At 38.5% G+C, this 20,002-nt stretch overlaps 2 protein-coding genes across 2 annotated transcripts in view; one reads left to right on the top strand and one right to left on the bottom strand.

The window, feature by feature from the left end:
- Positions 1 to 8,901, bottom strand: part of LOC143860989 (gamma carbonic anhydrase-like 2, mitochondrial) — a 13,992-nt gene extending 5,091 nt beyond the window's left edge. Inside the window, exon 1 of the mRNA XM_077371862.1 lies at positions 8,453 to 8,901. Within this exon, the coding sequence (XP_077227977.1) occupies positions 8,453 to 8,846 (394 nt within the window). The 5' untranslated portion in view covers positions 8,847 to 8,901. The remainder of the gene's footprint in view (positions 1 to 8,452) is intronic.
- A 1,361-nt stretch (positions 8,902 to 10,262) lies between these two features.
- Positions 10,263 to 20,002, top strand: LOC143861637 (mitochondrial phosphate carrier protein 3, mitochondrial-like). Its single transcript, XM_077372525.1, has 5 exons — positions 10,263 to 10,277; positions 12,654 to 12,991; positions 13,096 to 13,139; positions 19,026 to 19,285; positions 19,371 to 20,002. The coding sequence occupies exons 1-4, from the start codon at positions 10,263 to 10,265 to the stop codon at positions 19,277 to 19,279; spliced, it is 651 nt and encodes a 216-aa protein (XP_077228640.1). The 3' UTR covers positions 19,280 to 19,285; positions 19,371 to 20,002.

Genomic DNA, 20,002 nt, shown 5'->3' with positions numbered 1-20,002 from the left:
ACCAACGGTCGAAAGAAAGAAAGAAAGAAATTTAAATTTTAAAGAAAGAACCGTTAATAACCAACGGTCGTAGCCAAAAGATTAAGTTTCTCAAAAGAAAAAAAGGTGGTAGATCAGTTGAGAATTATGCTGGGCTTGACACAATAAGTCGACTACGAGCTTCAACTACCATGATAAACAAAAATGGCGACAATGGGTTACTTTGCCTCAGCCTCCTAGAACTGCCAAAAAAACATGGTGGGGATCCATTCTTCAAAATAAATAAGGATGAAGAAGAGATGCAAGTGTTAATCCAGGTCCTCCATTTTTGCTCAAATCCCATTCTTTATTGGATGAATTCCACAAATGACCGTTCCACATGATCATATGCAAAAATAGGATTTGTTCACCTCCAATGCTTTCTGTTGGAGCTAAGATCAACAATAATGGAATTGAAGCTTCTTAACAGTCAAAGAACTAAAATAAATTATTTGAAATAATGAAGGCCTGTTCAGCAGTTTTTCTACTACGGTAATCCCCCACCAATACCTGAAACTCTAAAGCATTAAATGCCCTAGGTATTTTCCATATCACATACATCCATGAAGAGAGTAGCCTCATTGCAGTAAAGCCAAAAGAATATTACAATCCGTTGTAATCCGGATATAGGCTGCAACCAAACATTAACACCATTTCAATTTGGGAAATGATTTGTGATGGCCCAGGGAGGACGGAATAGGCCGGGACTGCTGCTCCCTGCACATCCTGCATGTGGGCCAGACCATGCATGTGGAATCTAGCCCACATGCAAGGCATACAGGAAGAGGCAGTCCCAGGATGTCCTGCTTGCTAGCACTCTTCCAATTTTGGTTAGTTAAAATGAAATTCTTTAAAACAGATCTCCAAATGTCAAGGAGCTTGAGTTTTAAGTCTTAACAAAATGTCCATGGTTAACCACATAGTGTTTCGCTTAAGAGAGTGGGTAGAGGCTTTATGCAGTCATATGAAAAATACTACACTGAGCTTTACAGCAATGGTGGTGTTCAGTCAATACCTTTGGATGCATACTTAGCCAAATGGATGTAAAGAATGATTTCTTGTAAGGTACCTGAAAGAAGTCTTAATGGAGCAGCCAGAAGGCCTTGACTTGGAACTGGCAGACGAAGATAATTTTGTACAGGCTTATGAAATCCATCAACGAGCTTAGTTAAGCCTCAAGAGCTTGGTTTGACAGATTGAATCAAGCTCTCCAAGTGACAGGATATAGAAGTACATCTGATACCTCATTGTTCACTATAGACTTTCAGTCGGGTACAATTCTCATCCCAGTATATGTTGATGATATTCATACCACTAGAAATGATTATGCTAAAATTCCAAAATTGGAAAATGGTCTAAAAGATTATTTTGACAAATACTTGGGAGAACTTCATTTTTTTTAATGGCACTTGGGAGAACTTCATTAATAGGTATTGAAGTTCAGAGAACAAAGATATGGTACCTAACTTAGAAGAAGTATGCCATATACCTCCTCAGCAGATTTAGTATGACAAAGTGTAAGCCTGTTACCACTCCATCAGTTTATAATAAAAAAAGGGTGGCAACAAAGAGGGGAGAAAAAAAGAGTTAAGATCTAGAGATGTAGCATGGTAGAAGCCCTATAATACCGCTCTATAATAGAGTTTATAAGGCCATATATCACATACACAGTAAATCAAGTTTGCCAATTTCTGTATGATTGGAGGCAATAACATCTACAAGTTGCAAACTGGATCATGAGGTATTTCAGAGGGACCTTGGATCATGGCTTATTGTCTGGATCTGTTTAGAAAAAAGGAGTAAATTTAGTGGGTTTTGAATGCAAACTGCAAGGAGATCTAGACACAAGGAGGTTACTTATATAGGATATTGCATGGTAGTAACAATTCATGGAGGCAACAAAGCAAAGTTGCAAGTTCCAGTGTAGAGACTGAAAATTAGGCCATGGATCCCACCATTTCAGAGTTTGACTTAGGTGAGACATTTGCTATTAGAGATTCATATGTGAGGGCATGCAACATGATAATGTGATAAGCAAAAGGCAACTAAGCCATCACAGAACCCAATGATTCACACTAGAACGAAACATGGAGAGATTTTTTTAAGTGAAAGATAACGGTAATAAAACACTATTTTGTCAAACACGGAGAGATTAATTAGCACTTTGTTAGAGAAAAGTGGAAAATAACGAGCTTGTTCATCTCTTCGTTTTGAGTAGAGGTCAGGTAATAGACATCCTCACCAAATGCCTTGCAAGTGATCATCATTCACATTTGATTGACAAGCTGTAAATGTTCAAAGGAAGGGATTTGCTAGGGTGCTGTTGTCTCCATTCACGAGGTGGCTGATCTGAAATGCGACAGACCAACCGCGAAATGCCTTTTGCGATGAACCTTAGCAAATCCCTCAAAGGAATAGTACACTTTGAGAAGGGTGTTAGAAAGAACGTAGTATGAAGATGCTTCTCATTAACGGTTGTTCAGGTTAATTTTCCATTCCATTCTACATACACTATTGTAAGCGTGTTTAGAACATAATGAATGAAACCAAACCCACGAAATTCTTCTCTTCTGTCCTTTTCTTGATAATATTTGAATGAATGAATGAAACCAAAACCACAAAATTCTTCTCTTCTGTCCTTTTCTTGATCATATTTGAATGAGATGGCTTTTACAACACATACCTACTATCTACTAGTATCTTTTGTTGTGTCATTTATGTAGTTGTGATAGAGTATTAGCTATCTCTTTTCTTTTTTTTTGAGAAAGGTGACTTTATTGATATAAATCAGACATACAGGTAGATGGAGGGGACAGGGTGTCCCCAACCATAGATGAGGTACGAATATAAACTCTAAAGATAAAAACAAAAACCCACTTCTCAAAGCCTAAATGGCCTGAGAAACAAGAAAACTGCTCTCTACCACACGGCTGCTGTCCACTCCGACCTTCGCAAGTTCGTCAGCTTTTTCGTTAGCGGATCTGTGAGAAATTTGGGTGAATGACCTTACAACAGTCCCGAATTTCCAAAATGATATTAAAGAGTTTCCAAGGACCCAAGGTGTCACCTTTCGCCCATGAGATGACGTAAGATGAATCCCCCTATTAAGGGGTCAACACAATGTGTAGCGTACCACCTAAGACCATGCAATAGAGCTCTTGCTTCAGCCTCATTTGATTCGCATATTCCAGCCGAGCCAGAGTACGAGAATAAGTATTAACCATCTACCTACTTATATCATTCATGTCTTCGGCTGTTCATTTGTTTCTACAGCTTAAAATCGAGTGGTAGCAAAAAAATGCCGAAAAGCAAATAGGACAGGATGTAACAAGCTCATCAAACCACTAAAAACAATATAAATCATATATCATAAATATATGTTGAACATAAGGCCAAAATACATATTAGAAATGTAAACACAAATCTGTGGTAGTCATAGAGGGCCTGCTGCCAAAATGGGAACCCCCTCCTCCTGAGAAGTTGAAATTGAACTTCGACGATTTGAGTCTCGACAACCCTCGACTTACTGGTATAGGAGGTCAGTTGAGGACTGCAGATAGAGGTCTAAATTGGGCTTACTTGGGTCCGGTTGGTGTAAAAGATGTTAAAGAGAAGATTCAGGTGCTTCTACATGGCATTAGACTATTGGATCAGATATAGATGGATCAACTTGTTATTGAGGGCGAATCCCTCAATGTGATTAGATGACTGAGAACTGCCAACTCGGATGCAGATGCCCTAACATGAGATGGGGTTACTAGGGTGTTGATGATTTTGCTTGACTAGCTCCTCTGAGATTCGATTTGCTTTCAACCTGATTGGGTTCTTCTTCGTTAGCTTTCACTCTAATTACCTTTTGTATCTCCTTTATTTTATATTCTTTTGTGCTGTATATGACTTCCTCGGTCATTGGGCTTCAGCTCTTCATTAATAAAATCTTTACCATTAAAAAAATCAACTGCTATGTGTCAATTGATTTTTGGTGCTCAACCGTATCATATCCTTTTCACTCCTCCATATTTTTTTGCACCCAACCGATACAAATTATTCTGGCTCCTTGCCAATATGCTTATTGATAGAGATTTTAATACCATGCGAGAAAGTGATATTTATCAACCTTGGATGTCTCCAACAGAAAGATGAATTGTTTGATAAGTATACCAATAAATTATTTAGGTAGGTAACACGGAATGATACCTTAGAGATTGATGAAGAAATGGCCGCAAGATAAAATATGTAAATTGCAAATCCAAGATGAATTAGCTCGCATTAGTATCTGGAGAGTAGATAAGTGATACCAGGTTCTCTTACAGATTGATGACAAAAGCTCACACATCCAATAGGATCTATGATCATATTCAATCGAATTAGGTATTAAAACTCCTTGAATCTACTACAAGGAGAGAAGGAGAATAGAATTCGTGGGGCAACAGGGAAAATATGATATTCATTCCTTCACTGATGCGTAGTACAATGCCTTACATGCAAAAGAGTAATAAAAAGCCAAAACAAAGTTAGGGAAGGGTAACCAAATATTTGTAACACCATTAAAAAAACCATATATATTTGTAACACTCCTCAAGTTGATGTGTTCCCTAGAACACGATCAGCTCCCTCTCAAGCTGATGTGTTCCCTTAGAACACGACCAGCTTGCTCATCAAATGTTGATTTGTAGTGAGACCCTATTGTGAAAAAGGCAGTAATCTGTTCTCTACTCAAAACGAAGTAAGTATCTTTTCATTCTCAACTTTTTATCGAACAGCGTGAAAGTCAATTTCTTTATGCTTGATCGTAGCATGGAAAGCTTTATTTTGTAATAATTTGCTTGCACTTTGATTATCACACTAAAGAGCATAAGAACCAAATCATATACGAAGATCCTGTAGGAGATCTCTAAGCCACTTTAGCTCTACAGCAACAGAAGCCATAGCTAGGTATTTTGCCTCTGCAATAGATCTTGCAACCATGTGTTGCTTCTTGACCAAACAATTTTTCACAGGGAACAAACAAAAGCTTGCAACTAACCTCCAAGTTTCAATATCTCCAGCCAATTTGAATTAGAGTATCCTTCAACCTAAACACCTATGTTCTGTTGAGCCTTGTAAAATCCCATGATCTAGAGTGCCTCTCATATACTTCATGATCCTTTTGGCTAACTAAAAATGTTTCTCCCTTGGGCCATTTTGAAACTGGCAAACCTGATTTAGCGCATAATTAATATCAAGTCTCACGTATGCCAGGTACTATAGGGCTTTCACCATCCTATAATAAATCAATAGATCTCACATCTTTCCCCCTTCCTTGATATTCTTATTAAAGTAACAGAGTACTAGCGGGTTTACAATTCATCATTTGAAACCTGCAAAGTAGCTCTGTAGCATTAATTTTCTTGAGTTAAAATCATACATTGGAGTTTGTGTGATTGAAACCCCAAGAAAGTAGTGTTACTCCCCTAGGGCCATGTTGAAGTTCCCCTTTAGGAGGTTCTTCAACCCTTGAATCTCAAGATTATCACTTCCAGTGACTATAACATCATCAGCATAAACAAAATCAAAATTAGGCACGAAAGTGTATGCCTAATAAAGAAAGAATTGTCCGTTGCACTTCTTTTATACCCTCTTTGCTTGAATGCTTGATTAAGCAAGTCGAACCAGGCTAACGGCACTTATTTCCCACAATAGATTACTTACAAAGCAATCTCCATCTGTAAGCCTAAGCCTTCTGGTTGTCCATATAAGTCTCTTCATTTAAGCACCCAGGCAGAAAACACTTTTAACACCCATCTAGTGGACCTTCTAACCAAAAGAAGCTAAAACTAAAGGAGTCTCAGTGTAGTTATCATTATGACTATCTAAACGCCTCGTCATAGTTTAGTTTGTGCTGCTAATTGTGGCCTTGGCTACTAGTCTCGCCTCATATCTCTCTATATATAGTACCGTCTAGCTTTTTTGCTTTAGCTTTAGCTTGTATAGCCATTTGCATACCACTATATTTTTATACAGGCGTTGCTACAAGCACTAAACTCTTCTCAGATGGCTTCGACCCACTTATCATTGATCATTGTTTCAGTAAACATAAATGGCTCGGCTATCTTAATTACTTGAGTAGTTAAGGCCCATTTAAGCTTGTTTTGGATAGTGCCTCTCTATAGTCACTATCAGTAGTGGAAGGTTGTATGTCATCCTCTAGAAAAGAGGCTGGAGTGGAAGTAGGTGACATGGCTCTAAATACTTCCACCCCCCTCCTCTCTTTTATACTTCTCAAGGCCAATATTCGAAGGATCATAAAAATAAAAATGGGACTCATCAAAAGAAACATGGCATGAAATTAGAATATTGCACGAAGTGAGAGAGTAGCAACTAGCAACTATATTCCCTTGTGCTCGTCATTGTCTCCAACAAAGATGCATGTGACTGCCTTGGGCGAGAGCTTCTTGCAGCTAGTACTGGAACATGAACATAACAAATGCACGCCCATGAAAGAAGCATATGGTAGTTTGGAATTGTCCAAATATGTATCTCGAAAAGAGATTGCTAATCCAGAAATGGAGGAAAGCAAATTAATAACATGTAAGGGAATGTGGGAGTGTGGGACTTGCACGCCCATGAACGAAGCATATGATAGTTTGGAACTGTCCATCTATTAACGGAGATTCCTAACCAAGGATTGAAGAGGAAGGAAATTAATCCCGTATAAGGAAATGTGGGAACCCCTAATCCATAGATTCAGTGATGCCACAGAGTCAGAGAAAAAAGACCAGCTCTAGTGATATATCTATGTTTCTGCTCTGTAACTCTACTTATGAGATGGAGTGCGAGGAAAAAGCATTAATGCAGGATACCACGTGAATGATAAAAGTCTCTGAAGGCAAAAGATGCGCACACATTGCCCTCATCAGTCCTTAGATGCCTAATATTTGTGTCGACGTGTTGAGTAATAGGGGTATGGAAACGAGTGAAAAGTAAGGGAAAAATGTAACTTATGCTTGAGAAAATATATCCATGTAAATTTAGAGAAACTATCTACAAAGACTACATAAAATCAAATGCCAGATAAGGAAGCGATGGGGAAAAATCCAAGTTCAAACGGAGAAATCCTAATTTTATTAAATGAAGAAGACACAAGTTCAGAATGTTTCCCAAGTTGACAACTGCGAAACAATTTGTGCTCGAAAGTGTTATTACATGAAACAATAAATGATTGAAACACGAACTGATGATAAACACATTCATATAAGCAAAACAGTCATGCTATGTGGATAATGTGGGTGAGGATGCTGGCACAATGAAAGCTTCAATGACAGGACCTAGATTTCACAAAGGTAATTTGGAATAAAGCAGACAAAAGGTAATGATTTCCTCTACGAACACCTCTAGTGAGGAGTTTCCTTCACAAATCATTCACAAGAATAGGAGTCAAATGAAGTAAACTGATAAAAATAGAAAATCTTTTGCAAATCCCCTAGCTTAGAATTCTGCATTTCTTTCTCCATTAAGTACATGTGCTTTATTGTTGTTGTGCAGATTTTCTGTATTCTGGCATTATACAGGACCCTAACAGACTAATGTGCGCGCGCGCGGATCGAGCTACGTGGTTAGCTCTTTGGGGGTGCTGGGGTAGCATGCCCCGGCCGGGATTTCCGGGAAAGCACCCTGGAAGGGAAATTTAATTTTTCATATTTTCTCTCAAGAGTATTTAGGTAAATTTATATAAGCCACGTGTTACGGTTATAGTTTTGAGCTTTCTCTTTTGTGTTTCTTGGCCAAGAAGAAGAGAGTTTGTAACCATAGACCGAAATAATGAAAATCCCTCCCCCCCCTCTGGTGGTCGTTGGGACTGCCGAGCCATGTAAATCTTGTGTTTCTTGTGTGACTGTGTTCTTGCATCTTTCCTTTTCGTTTTCATTGTAGTTGGGAAGGTATTTCTCGGTTTTCTACAATTATGCTTCCTGTAAGCTGCTGTTCCAAAGAAACTAAATCATATTTTCTCAATTCATCAGTTTGGGAAAAAAAATCAGCACAAGAACACGCAACCCTAATTCAACTCTACAAATTCAAAATTTATTACTCTCATAGGGATGTTTTTGACTTCTTCCTGCTAAATTGGTAAAACCCACATGAATCAATAAAACAATAAGCCACATTCATTCATCATTTTAAATCAGTGCCAAAAAAAAAAAAAAAACATCTTGAACTACCAAGAAAATAAATTCTAATTCTACCAAAAAATGGAAAAAAGAACACACGCACGCACGCATCCATACACACACTATCCAAATCTGTTGCCGTCGACTGTTGTTTCTACAATTAAAAATGAAAAAGGAGATACAAAATCCTATTTAGAGAAGCACAAAACATAAACCCTAAATCCAACAGTAAAAGAGAAAGCAGAAAAAAAAAAAACAATGTAAAAATGGAAGAAAAAAATTCGAACCTGTGGGCGAAGACCAGGCTGCATGAAGAACACAACGTTCCTGAACATTTGAACAAAATCCAACACTAATCTTATTGAGATCGCCACGGATAACGGATCCGGCCCAGACGGAAGCTCCGTCATAGACCGTGACCTGGCCCGCAAGAACAACGTTTGGGGCCACGTAGGCGTCTACAGCTATTTTTGGGAGCCATTGACCTAATGGGATTATCCTTCTTTGGCCTCTGTAATCCCATTTCACTCGATCGGATGCTGTTGTTGTTGTTGATGATGATGATGATGTTTGTGTTGATTTTGGATCGGTGGAGAGATGACGAGAGAAGAGAAGAGATGACGAGGGGAGAGCGTTTTTTAGGGTTAGGGTTTTTCTGGACAAGCGAACCAGAGTCGCCATGTTGAAGTTTTTTCTGTATTCTCTTGAGAGAGAGAGAGAGAGATGGGTCAAAGCCTATAGTCTTGAGGTTCGGAGTCTGATTGAACGAGGGTGCAACTCGGGTTAGGTTGGGTTGGGTGGCGTGGGGTGGGGTGGTCAACCCCAACTCAACCCGCCTCTAAATCACTCAACCCTAACCAACCCATCTAACCCAAAATCAGGTTGGGTTGATTCGGGGTGATTCGGGTCGGTTTGGGTTCACCTAAGGCTAAATAGAAAAATACAAGAAAATTATGATAAAGTTAGAGGACGAAGGTTGGGTTCCGGTTGCCAAGGTCTCAACCCCTAAACCAACCCGAAATTAAATTGGGTTGGCTTTTCCCAACCATAACCCAACTTAAAATGAGGAAATGCCAACCCAATTTGAGCCAAGTTGGGTTCAGGTTGAGCCTGACCAAAGTTGCACCACTAGAACACACGGAAAATAGTGCCTTTGATTGATACACGTGTGTGTCACACGTGCTTTGCTAGGTTTACTGTTTTTAATGAGTGATGATCGGCACCGTTGAATCGTTGATCTATTGGCCTAGTTTGTGGATGAGTGAGTCATGGCAAAAAAAAATTTTAACAATGTAATTATGAAGTCATTTGATTATATACTGTAATCGGACCTTTGATGAGCAAAATACCCTCTATTTCCGGATAAATGCTCAAACAAGCTGTATATGTTTTCTAACTAAAAAAACATAAAGCTTGTTTGAGCTCTATTGTAAAAACATAGCCTAGGAAATGTTTTCTAAATACGAAATGTTACTATTCCTATGAACACGTGACTTCTTCTTCTCCTAATCTCCCAGCCATCAACAAGCAACCAAACAGAGGAAGGTCTTTCTCTTTTTCTAAGAATCTCGATTTGTTAGAGAAAGATGGGGGAAGAGAGGGTCGGTGGAGAAGATAAGCATGAGTTTTGCTTGAAGCATTACTCCCAAGGTATCAAAGTGGAATACTAAGACAGCTGCCCCCAGCCCCTATTTACGATTGTAAATATTGAAGGGATAAGGATGAGAAATAAGAGAGGTTATGGGCTTCAGCCCATATGGGCCCAGACATCTAGTCCACTATCTATGGGCTTATATTAGAACATATCTAACAATCTCCTCATATGTTCTACATATAACACAATCCAATAGATAGATAGTGTGATGTTCAAAACAAAATATTGAAGCATCCGCAACACCATATGGTCTATATCATAAAAGATCTGTAATTCAACTAAAAACACGATTCCTTTTATGACAAACCAAGAGTTTTAGAAATACAATAATCTAAACTCAACCAAAATGTAGTTGCACATATATGTGAACCCCTACTGATCTTAGAAGCAGACGTCCAAAATTAGGGCTTGAAAAATTAATGCTTCAAGATTGTTAGAGAAAGATGGAGGAAGAGAAGGTCGGTGGAGAAGATAAGCATGAGTTTTGCTTAAAGCATTACTCCCAAGGTATCAAAGTGGAATATCAAGAAAAAGTTGATCCTATTTTGAGTAGAGTTTTTTGTTTCCTTATTTTTAGCCACTTGTCACCCTCATCTCATTTTTGCCCTCCCACCCTACGCTCCTCTCACCACTTCGAGACACTATTTTATCTGGAAAAAAAAAATTCATGGTAGCCAAATGTGCCCCTATGCTCTGTTTGGTTGCTCATTTTGGGGGGATTGTAAGAGTTTCAAATGCTTGAGATCTTCCAAAGATCTCTCCAAAGATCTCCCCAAAACATGTTTGGTTGTCATTTAGAACTTTGACCACCGGACAACTTATAGACATCATTATTACTTTTATCCTGGGTGGCGCCTACGTGGCGGAGATGTTCCATCCCATAATCTTCTCCCCTTTTTTCACCAAAATGGAGAAATTTGTATGAGGAATTAAGATAAGATTAAGATAAGATTCTTGTCTTATTCTTTTTCTCTCTCTCTTCCATCCTATATTTTGATAATGACATCCTACATCTTAGGCTAATTTTCTCGCACAACCAAACACCACCCGCAAATCTCCGTACTAATCTTCTCCCATCTTCCATGCTTGTCTAATTCTCCTTAGAGGGTTAAGAAATTTTTTATTTTTTGAGGGCAGCGTAGAGCGCATTCGCAGGAGCAGATGACGTTCTTCGTACACATCTTGCAGGTGTCATCTTCGTGAGACGGCAAAAATCAAGGGCAAAGATAAATTCGCACTGTAGGATAATTCGCACCTCTTGAAAGGAGGATATGTGTTAGAATTTTAACACTTTTTGACGTTCAAGGGGTGCGAGTTAACCTACAGGGGTGCGAATTCGCTACTACCCAAAAATGAAGAGGCGTTTTCGTTCCTGTTCATCGTACAAATGGCTTTCTCTCAAAACTATCACCAATCTCTCATTCCCAATTTTCTCTACTCCACCTCCACCGAAACCCTAGATCTCGAAAATCTCCTGAACAGAAACCCTAATTTCCCCCACCTTTTCTAAATCTCCTTCGTCTTTCTCCTCTAATAATGGAGCTTCAAAGGCTTTCATCATCCCCGCCCCGAGCGAGCGTGGGAGGAGGATCGAGCTGTACTCTCCAGCTTATTACGCGGCCTGCACTGTTGGAGGGATTTTGAGCTGTGGTCTCACTCACATGGCTGTCACTCCTCTTGATCTCCTCAAGTGTAACATGCAGCTTCTTTATTTCAATTTCTAGGGTTTCTGTTTCGGATTAGGACTTCTAATAACTACTGAACTTTTTGATTTGTTTGTTTCTGTGTTTTCTGTTTGAATTTGATGATTACTGTTGGAATTAGGTTTGTTTCTCGCATTTTGTGGTTATATGATCATTGATTAGGGTTTCATTTGTTTATTTTCTTTGTTGGTGATTTGAGATTTGTAGAAGTCTGGGATCTTCAGTGTCCCCCCTCGCCCCCTTTTTTTTTTTGTTTCTTGTTTTTAAGCTTGTTATTATTCTTTTGTTGATTAGCGTGCAGTCCGTAGATCTGAAATATATGATTAGCCTGTTGATCTTGAAGAAATTTTGATGCTCGTTAGCTTTATTCTCTTGAGAGATTTTTACGTGTTTTTATTGTTTTGTGTTAAAGTGTAAAAGATTAAATAACACCTTCTCAAAAAGTTTAAGCATGCAGAGTAACTGGTAGTTTCACATGGTCCTGAGTTCAAACCTAATTGATAGCAAAAATCCACATCCAATGTCCAAATCCAAAGGAGGGGCCACATGTGCCACGTGTAGGCCAGCCTTAGAAAGCGGGGCTACACGTGATGGGGAGTTTTAAAGTATAAAAGATTAAATAACACATTCTCCAAAAGCTTAAGCATTCGGAGTAACTGGTAGTTTCACATTTTGTAGTCTCTATATTTGAATTAATAACTTTTAACAGTTTCTAAGATCACTAATTTGTTTTTTGGTCTGAATTTTTTGCTTGTCTATACTATTGGTAAAACGGATTCTTTGTATCTGTCATATTCAATTTCAATTTTTGATCATATTTAAGTTTGACGGATGATACGACAGGTTATTGGTGTTCGTCTTCTTCAGTTTAAGATCTTGATTTTTGTCCCTTTTTTTTTTTTTTCTCTCGTGGAGCTTTTGATTGGCTGATTTTAGATCTTTATTTTTTGTTTCTTCTGTTCCAACTCAACTCCTCTTAGCTTCAAAGTCCGATCTGATCTTGTTAGCTTGATCGGTTGTTGGTGTTTTTATATGTTTCGAAAAAAGCTTCTTGGTCTTCATCTGATTTTGATCTCTTTGTTTTTTCTTTGAGAATCTAATTGATCTCCTTTATCCTTCTATATTGTACAGATTGACCCTGAGAAGTACAAGAGCATCTCCACTGGTTTTCGGGTGCTGCTTAAGGAACATGGAGTCAGAGGTTTATTCAGGGGTTGGGCGCTGACTCTGATTGGTTACAGTGCTCAAGGCGCCTGCAAATTTGGATTCTACGAGTTCTTCAAGAAATACTACTCCGACCTTGCTGGGCCTGAGTGTGCTACCAAATACAAGACTTTGATCTACCTTGCAGGGTCTGCATCTGCTGAGTTAATTGCTGATGTTGCCCTTTGCCCATTTGAAGCAGTGAAGGTCCGCTTCCAAACTCAACCTATATTACCTAAGATTGTTAGATCTGAAGGTGTACTAGGGTATGCAGCCTCTTCTTAATAAACCTATGTTTTGCTGGACTGATATATTATTTGGATTTTTGTACTATCAATTGTTATTTTCTCAAGTCAGGTAACTTTTACAGGTTATATAAGGGGCTTGTTCCTCTTTGGGGGTGTCAGATTCCATGTAAGCAGCAACCTTTCATTTGCTTGTTTTATGTTTTTTTGAATGGAATTTTCATAAGAGAGTTTTATGTTATAATATTCTCTTGTTGCATTTATATATCTGTTTTGTGGGAAGTACTTCATCTGTTAGTATGCCATTTAAGGGACATCACTATTTCTTTTTCTAAAAATCATGGAAGTTAGATTTCGGTAGATCTATTTAATGTTTTATTGCTTTGAATTGGAACCTAAATTATGAATTCAGTTTCGTTTGGTGTTTCATTTTGATATTATGTTATAATATTCTCTTGTTGCTTTTATATATCTGTTTTGTGGGAAGTACTTCAACTGTTCGTATGCCATTTAAGGGAGATCGCTATTTCTTTTTTCTAAAAACCATGGAAGTTAGATTATGGTAGATCTATTTAATGTTTTATTGCTTTGAATTGGAACCTAACTTATGAATTCCGTTTCGTTCGGTGTTTTATTTTGGTCAGTGCTACGAAATGTACTAATGTTTATAGATCTCGGTCTTATGCTTTGGAAAAGACGTTATGATTGTATGAATTTTTTCAAATAGTTAAAAAAATTGGACAAATAAAAAATTATTAGAAAAGACCATTCAAAAAAAATTATTAGAAAATATAAGAAACCATTATGTCAGCCAAATTTAACAAGAAGACACTATTTATTACTTAAGCGAAGGCTCTCGGGAAGGCTTTAGGCGGGAGGCGGGAAGCATGAAGCTTGAAGGGAAGCATAAATTGAACCGACGGGGTAGCATAAAGGGAAGCGTGAAATAATTGAAAAAATGACAGTTTAAAAACTATTAAATTCCAATTTCCAACTAACATAAGCAATTTGAATACAACCATCGTAAATTACATGCCAATCCAAGAACACAGTTACACCATGTTTGATAGCCACGTAGCCATGACATTTTTCCCATAAAAATATTAGTTTATCCAGTCATGGGAGAAGGGCAAGGAGGGTGGGAGAGGAAGTGAAATCCCAGTAGCGTAGCACAACCCCGGGGGGGGGGGGGGGGGGTGTATATGAATTGGGTTTTTAAAGAAATTTCTTGCTGTTTTAGATGTTTGATTATAAAAAACAAACAAACCACAAATTAAAGCACTCAAGAACAAGGTTAGAATGATAGCATAAAGAAGATAAAACACAAATGCACAAGGAGAGAGAGAGAGAGAGAGAGAGAGAGAGAGAGAGAGAGAGAGAGAGAGAGAGAGAGAGAGAGCACCCTGATTTTATAGTGGGTCGGTCCTTAGATCCACACTAAGGCCTACACCACTCCACCAAGGTCTTTGGTGGCTTCACTAACTGAATCCTCTTAAGGGTGAGGATTAAACCGTTTATAGTGAGGTTGGCTCTGCTCTTCACAACTCGCCATCAGAGATGGCTACGCGTCTCCCAACACTTGTCCAGGAAGATGGCTACTCATCTCTGAGCACTCACCAAATACAAAGGATGATCAAAGAAAGAAAGAAACAAAATGCCTTCAAGAGGCTACAATGAATGGATGAAAAGATATACAAGTGGGTTTCTAATTCACTCCTTAATCTTGAATCAAGAGAGGCTCAAATGTGTTTCTAACTCCAAATGTATTCCAATAAGGTTTAGAGAGTGTTAGAATCACTGAAGTGTTTTAGACCCCCTCCCCCCCGCTACCCAAACGGACGCGCGCGCGCGCACGCGCACACACACACACACACATATATATACATATATATCTGTATATATATAGTAAAAACCTCGTGCGATGCACGGGCCGACAAAGAATTGTACAGACCACATCATAGGTTGATCCATACCGTCCATGTGATGGAACACAACATCAATAGGTTGTGCCCGTAAAATCATTTCCATAGGCTGATCCTAGCCCTCCAATCTATAGAGGTTTCCATAATTAAAAAAGCATAAACGAGGAGGGTAGGATTGAAATTATGTGGCTTTAATGGGTGCCTTTGTTTAAAAGCATAAAGGAGGGGGTAGGATTGAAAATATGTGGGTTGAATGGGTGCCTTTGTTAAAAAAAGTAAAAAAAAAGTGATGTGTAATTCTCATAGAATTTTGGGAGAAATTCAAATAATTCTCTCCTTTTCTCTTCTGCTATATATTTATACTAGTAATACCCGACGTGCGATGCACGACACAGCCAAAAAAAGGACTATGATACCCAAAAAAAAAAGTTCAAAAAATGTAGAAACAATAAGCAAAAAAGTATGCATAACCACGTACCAAGTAATGAAAAAAATGCTAAAGAAAGAGTTTTCTAATTACTTTTTGTGTGAAAAAAAAAGATGCATGATACGGTGAAAAAAAGTATATGATACAAAATTTTCTAATTAATTTTTGTGTAAAAAAATTAAAAATATGCACGACACGGCAAAAAAAAAGTATATGATACAAAAAAAAAACGTTATTTAAAAAATCTGTAGAAAAAATAAGTTAAAAAGTAGCAAAAAAAAAATAAAAAAAGTATCATATACTTTTTCTAAAAATATATTCTTTTTATATTTTCTAATAATATTTTCTAATGCTTTTTAACAAAGGAGGGGCGTAGGATTGAAATTATGTGGCTTTAATGGTGCCTTTGTTAAAAAGCATAAAGGAGGGGGTAGGATTGAAAATATGTGGGTTGAATGGGTGCCTTTGTTAGAAAAAGTCAAAAAAAGTGAGGTGTTAATTCCACATAATTTTCAAAAATTAAAAAAAGCATGGGCTTTTCCTCCCAGCTTATTATATATATATGTGGGGGTGAGGTTTCTGAGGTATCGCGCAGGTTGAGCAGCCCTATATTATACACCACCTACATGTAACTTCACTCATCCAACCCATTCATCCTATAGGACCTCACATAGATTAGGTGTTCCTAACAAACCATAACCCATAACCCTAACCATAACCCAAATACTTTCGAACCATCCATTCGAAAACCTCCACTAATCATAACCATAACCCAAATAGTTTCTAACCATCCATTCGAAAACCTCCACTAATCATAACCATAACCCAAATAGTTTCTAACCATCCATTCGAAAACCTCCACTAATCATAACCATAACCCATAACCCTAACCCTAACCCTAATCATAACCATAATCCTACCTATAACCTACAAAACTAATGGAGTGGGTGAGTTAGGGGTTTTGAAGGGCTGCTCAGGGTGAGCGATACAGAAACCTTTACCTGATATATATATATATATATATAGGAAACTGTTGGTGCGCTTAAGGGCCCAATCAAATGGTTCCCACATTTTCTGTGGTGATCCAAACCATTCATTTGCAAGGCCCTATCGTAGATAGGGGGTGTACCAAAAATCAGCTCCATAGGATCATCCTAACCCTCCATTTGTGGAGGAAAAAAATTGGGCAGATTTGTGGACAAACACGGTCTGATGGCGAGTTGTGAAGAGCAGAGCCAACCTCACTATAAACGGTTTAATCCTCACCCTTAAGAGGATTCAGTTAGTGAAGCCACCAAAGACCTTGGTGGAGTGGTGTAGGCCTTAGTGTGGATCTAAGGACCGAACCACTATAAAATCAGGGTGCTCTCTCTCTCTCTCTCTCTCTCTCTCCTTGTGCATTTGTGTTTTATCTTCTTTATGCTATCATTCTAACCTTGTTCTTGAGTGCTTTAATTTGTGGTTTGTTTGTTTTTTATAATCAAACATCTAAAAAGCAAGAAATTTCTTTAAAAACCCAATTCATATAACCCCCCCCACATCTATGTAAGGGCCTTTCAAATGAATGCTTTGGATCATCCTAACAAAGTGGGCCCCCATGTGATTGGGCGCTTAAGCGCACCATAAGCTTGGTGAGCTTCAGCGCACCAACAGTTTCCTCATATATATATATATATATGAGGAAGGAAATGGTTTGTGGGCAGCTGCTGAGATAAGCTTATCTGAGCAGAGCTCACAAACCATTGGGGGGCCACATTTTTAGGGGAATCCAAAGCATTCATTTGGAAGGCCCTTCCATGGATTGGGTGTGTACCGAAAATCAGCCCTATAGGATCATCCTAACCCTGCCATTTGTGGAGTGGAAAAATGGGCAGAAACATGGACACACAGTGTCTGTCCATTTTCCCTCCACCTTTTGATTGGGTTAGAATGATCCTATAGCGTTGATTTTTGGTACACACCCTATCCATGGAAGGGCCTTCCCCCCTCCCCCCCATGGTTTGTGAGCTCTGCTCAGATAAGCTTATCCGACTAGAGAAGCTTCTCTAGTCCGCCGACCAAAAAACACAGTGGTCCCACATTATTTGGATAATCCAAAACATTCATTTGATAGGCCCTCGCATAGATAGGGTGTGCCTAAAAAATCAGTTGCATAGGATCATCCTAACCCTTTGATTTGTGGAGGTTAAAAATGTACAGATTTGTGGAGTTTATAAGCGTGCATTTTAACCTCCATAAATCGAAGGGTTAGGATGGTCCTATGGAGATGATTTTTTAGGCACATCCTATCTATGTTAGGGCCCATCAAATGAATGCTTTGGATCATCAAAACAACGTGGGCTCACTATGTTTTTAACCTCCACTGTCCATTTTTAACCTCCACAAATCAAAGGGCTAGGATGATCCTATGGAGCTGATTTTTTGGGCACACCCTATCTATGCCAGGGCCCATCAAATGAATGCTTTGGATCATCCAAACAACATGGGCCCACTGTGTTTTTGGTCGGCGGACTAGAGAAGGTTCTCTAGTCGGCCGACTAGAAAAACTTTCCTCATATATATATATATATATATATATATATATATATATATATATATATATATATAGAGAGAGAGAGAGAGAGAGAGAGAGAGAGAGAGAGAGAGAGAGAGATAACTTATCTACTCCGTCGGCTTAAAATATAGTGGGCCCACATTGTTTGGATGATCCAAAGCATTCATTTGATCGGAACTCACATAGCTAGGGTGTGCCCAAAAAATCAGCACTTTAGGATCATCCTAACCCTTCAAACTGTGGAGGGAAGAAATTGACAGATTTGTGAAGGTTTATGGTGTAGCACCGGGGAAGAGAAAATTGAAGAAAGAGATGAAAGAGTAGGAGAAGAGGAAGAATAGAGGAGAAGAAGTCTTTGGGGAGAAGAAGAAAGGAAATTGGAGGGAAGAATCTTAATCAATCTTTAATTCATCAAAAGCTTAATATCTCTAAAACATGAGTCCTATCTATTGGAAAGTAAATAAAAGCCCTAAATCTAAATAACTTGAAAAATAAAATCCTAGAAACTAAATAACATGAAAATAAATCCCTAAAAGTTATAATGGGCAAATACGCCACTTATTGGGCTTACTATCTGCTTCAGTTTATACCCGTCTATTTTAACCTCCACAAATCGAAGGGTTAGAATGATCATATGGAGCTGATTTTTTGGGAACACCCTATCCTATGCGAGGGCCCATCAAATGAATGGTTTGCATCACCCAAACAATGTGGGCCCACTGTATTTTATATGTATAAATCCTGGCTCCATCACTGTGTAGCCGCGTTTTAGATGAGGTGGGGCATGTCACTTGAAATGTAGAGTTTTGTAGATGCTGTTTTTTGGGAGATTGTGTAGATGCTGTACATATTGCATGGATTGGTGTAGCTGCTGTTTGCATTTGTGGGATGCCTTGCCCTCAGTCATTGTAATGCCTTTACAGCCATATTAAAAGAAATTCTTTTTAAAAAAATGTACAAGTTGAAGTTGACACTAAATATTCATCTAATCCACCACTCATGTTTTTTTAAGCAAAGTTAGTGCAGATATTCTCTAATTTGATTCTCTTTTACAGACAATTAGCTACTAATCACCATGTTTTTCTCCTCAAATACTTTTGCCTTGCTTTGCTCTAGGAAACATGCTAATCTAATAGCGATTGGGTGCTGCAGATACCATGATGAAGTTTGCTTCTTTTGAGACCATTGTGGAAATGATATACAAGTATGTAATCCCCACACCAAAGGAACAGTGCAGCAAAAAACTACAGCTGGGTGTGAGCTTCGCCGGTGGCTATATTGCCGGTGTCTTCTGTGCTATTGTATCTCACCCTGCTGACAATCTTGTGTCTTTCCTCAACAACTCCGAGGGTGCAACTGTTCGTGATGTGAGCCCCTTTTGTGGTGGTGGTGGTCAGGGGGGATAATTCATGGTCTGTTTTTTTTTTTCCCTTCAACTTCTGATCTATATTTCTTTGTGTGATTGCGTTCTTGATATTTTTTACCCTTTGTATGCAGGCGGTGAAGAAGCTTGGATTATGGGGTCTTTTCATCCGTGGACTTCCTCTTCGCATTGTCATGATCGGTACTTTGACCGGAGCACAGTGGGGAATCTATGACGCTTTCAAAGTCTTTGTTGGACTGTGAGTTCTTCATATTTTTAACCAGTCTTTTCTTTCTGTTCTTCTTGTTACTCTGATATTTGTGATGATAGAATTGAATTACTCTATGAGAAGAAAAAAAGAAGAAAAAAAAAAAAAAAACTCCGATCCTTCTCTAGGTGATCTCTTCTATTGTGTAAATGTGTTGATAAACTTGCAATTCCCAGGCTGACTACCGGTGGGACTGTTCCGGTTGCTGCGCCTACTCCTCAGACTGCAAAACTGACAAACTGATCAACTTGGGCTAATCGGTTTATTTACGACCAACACGAATAGGAAATATTTTTTTTAATCGAATTTTGATAATCGGATTTGTTGGCGCCCATTTTGTTCCATACAAGGTGAGATAGTATTTTTTTGTTTCTGTGTAACATAGTATTTTTCTCCTTTAATTTCCTCAAATATTGAACGGGTGGTTTTGTATTCATCATTTTAGACTTAGACAGCAAAATAGGAAATAGAGAAGAGACAAACTACCATGGAGCAGAA

Source organism: Tasmannia lanceolata, unplaced genomic scaffold, assembly GCF_043159265.1.
Source record: "Tasmannia lanceolata isolate RefF3 unplaced genomic scaffold, GAP_Taslan_0.1 ptg000037l, whole genome shotgun sequence".
Lineage (NCBI taxonomy): Eukaryota > Viridiplantae > Streptophyta > Magnoliopsida > Canellales > Winteraceae > Tasmannia > Tasmannia lanceolata.
Note: the sequence above shows the minus strand (reverse complement) of the source record. Positions and strands in the feature narration are given on the sequence as shown.

What these genes read in the sequence shown, in the direction of transcription:
- LOC143861637 (XM_077372525.1), top strand. An exon ending in AGATCTGAAGGTGTACTAGG is followed by an intron (nt 12,992 to 13,095) that starts GTATGCAGCCTC and finishes TAACTTTTACAG; the next exon opens with GTTATATAAGGGGCTTGTTC. An exon ending in TTGGGGGTGTCAGATTCCAT is followed by an intron (nt 13,140 to 19,025) that starts GTAAGCAGCAAC and finishes TGGGTGCTGCAG; the next exon opens with ATACCATGATGAAGTTTGCT.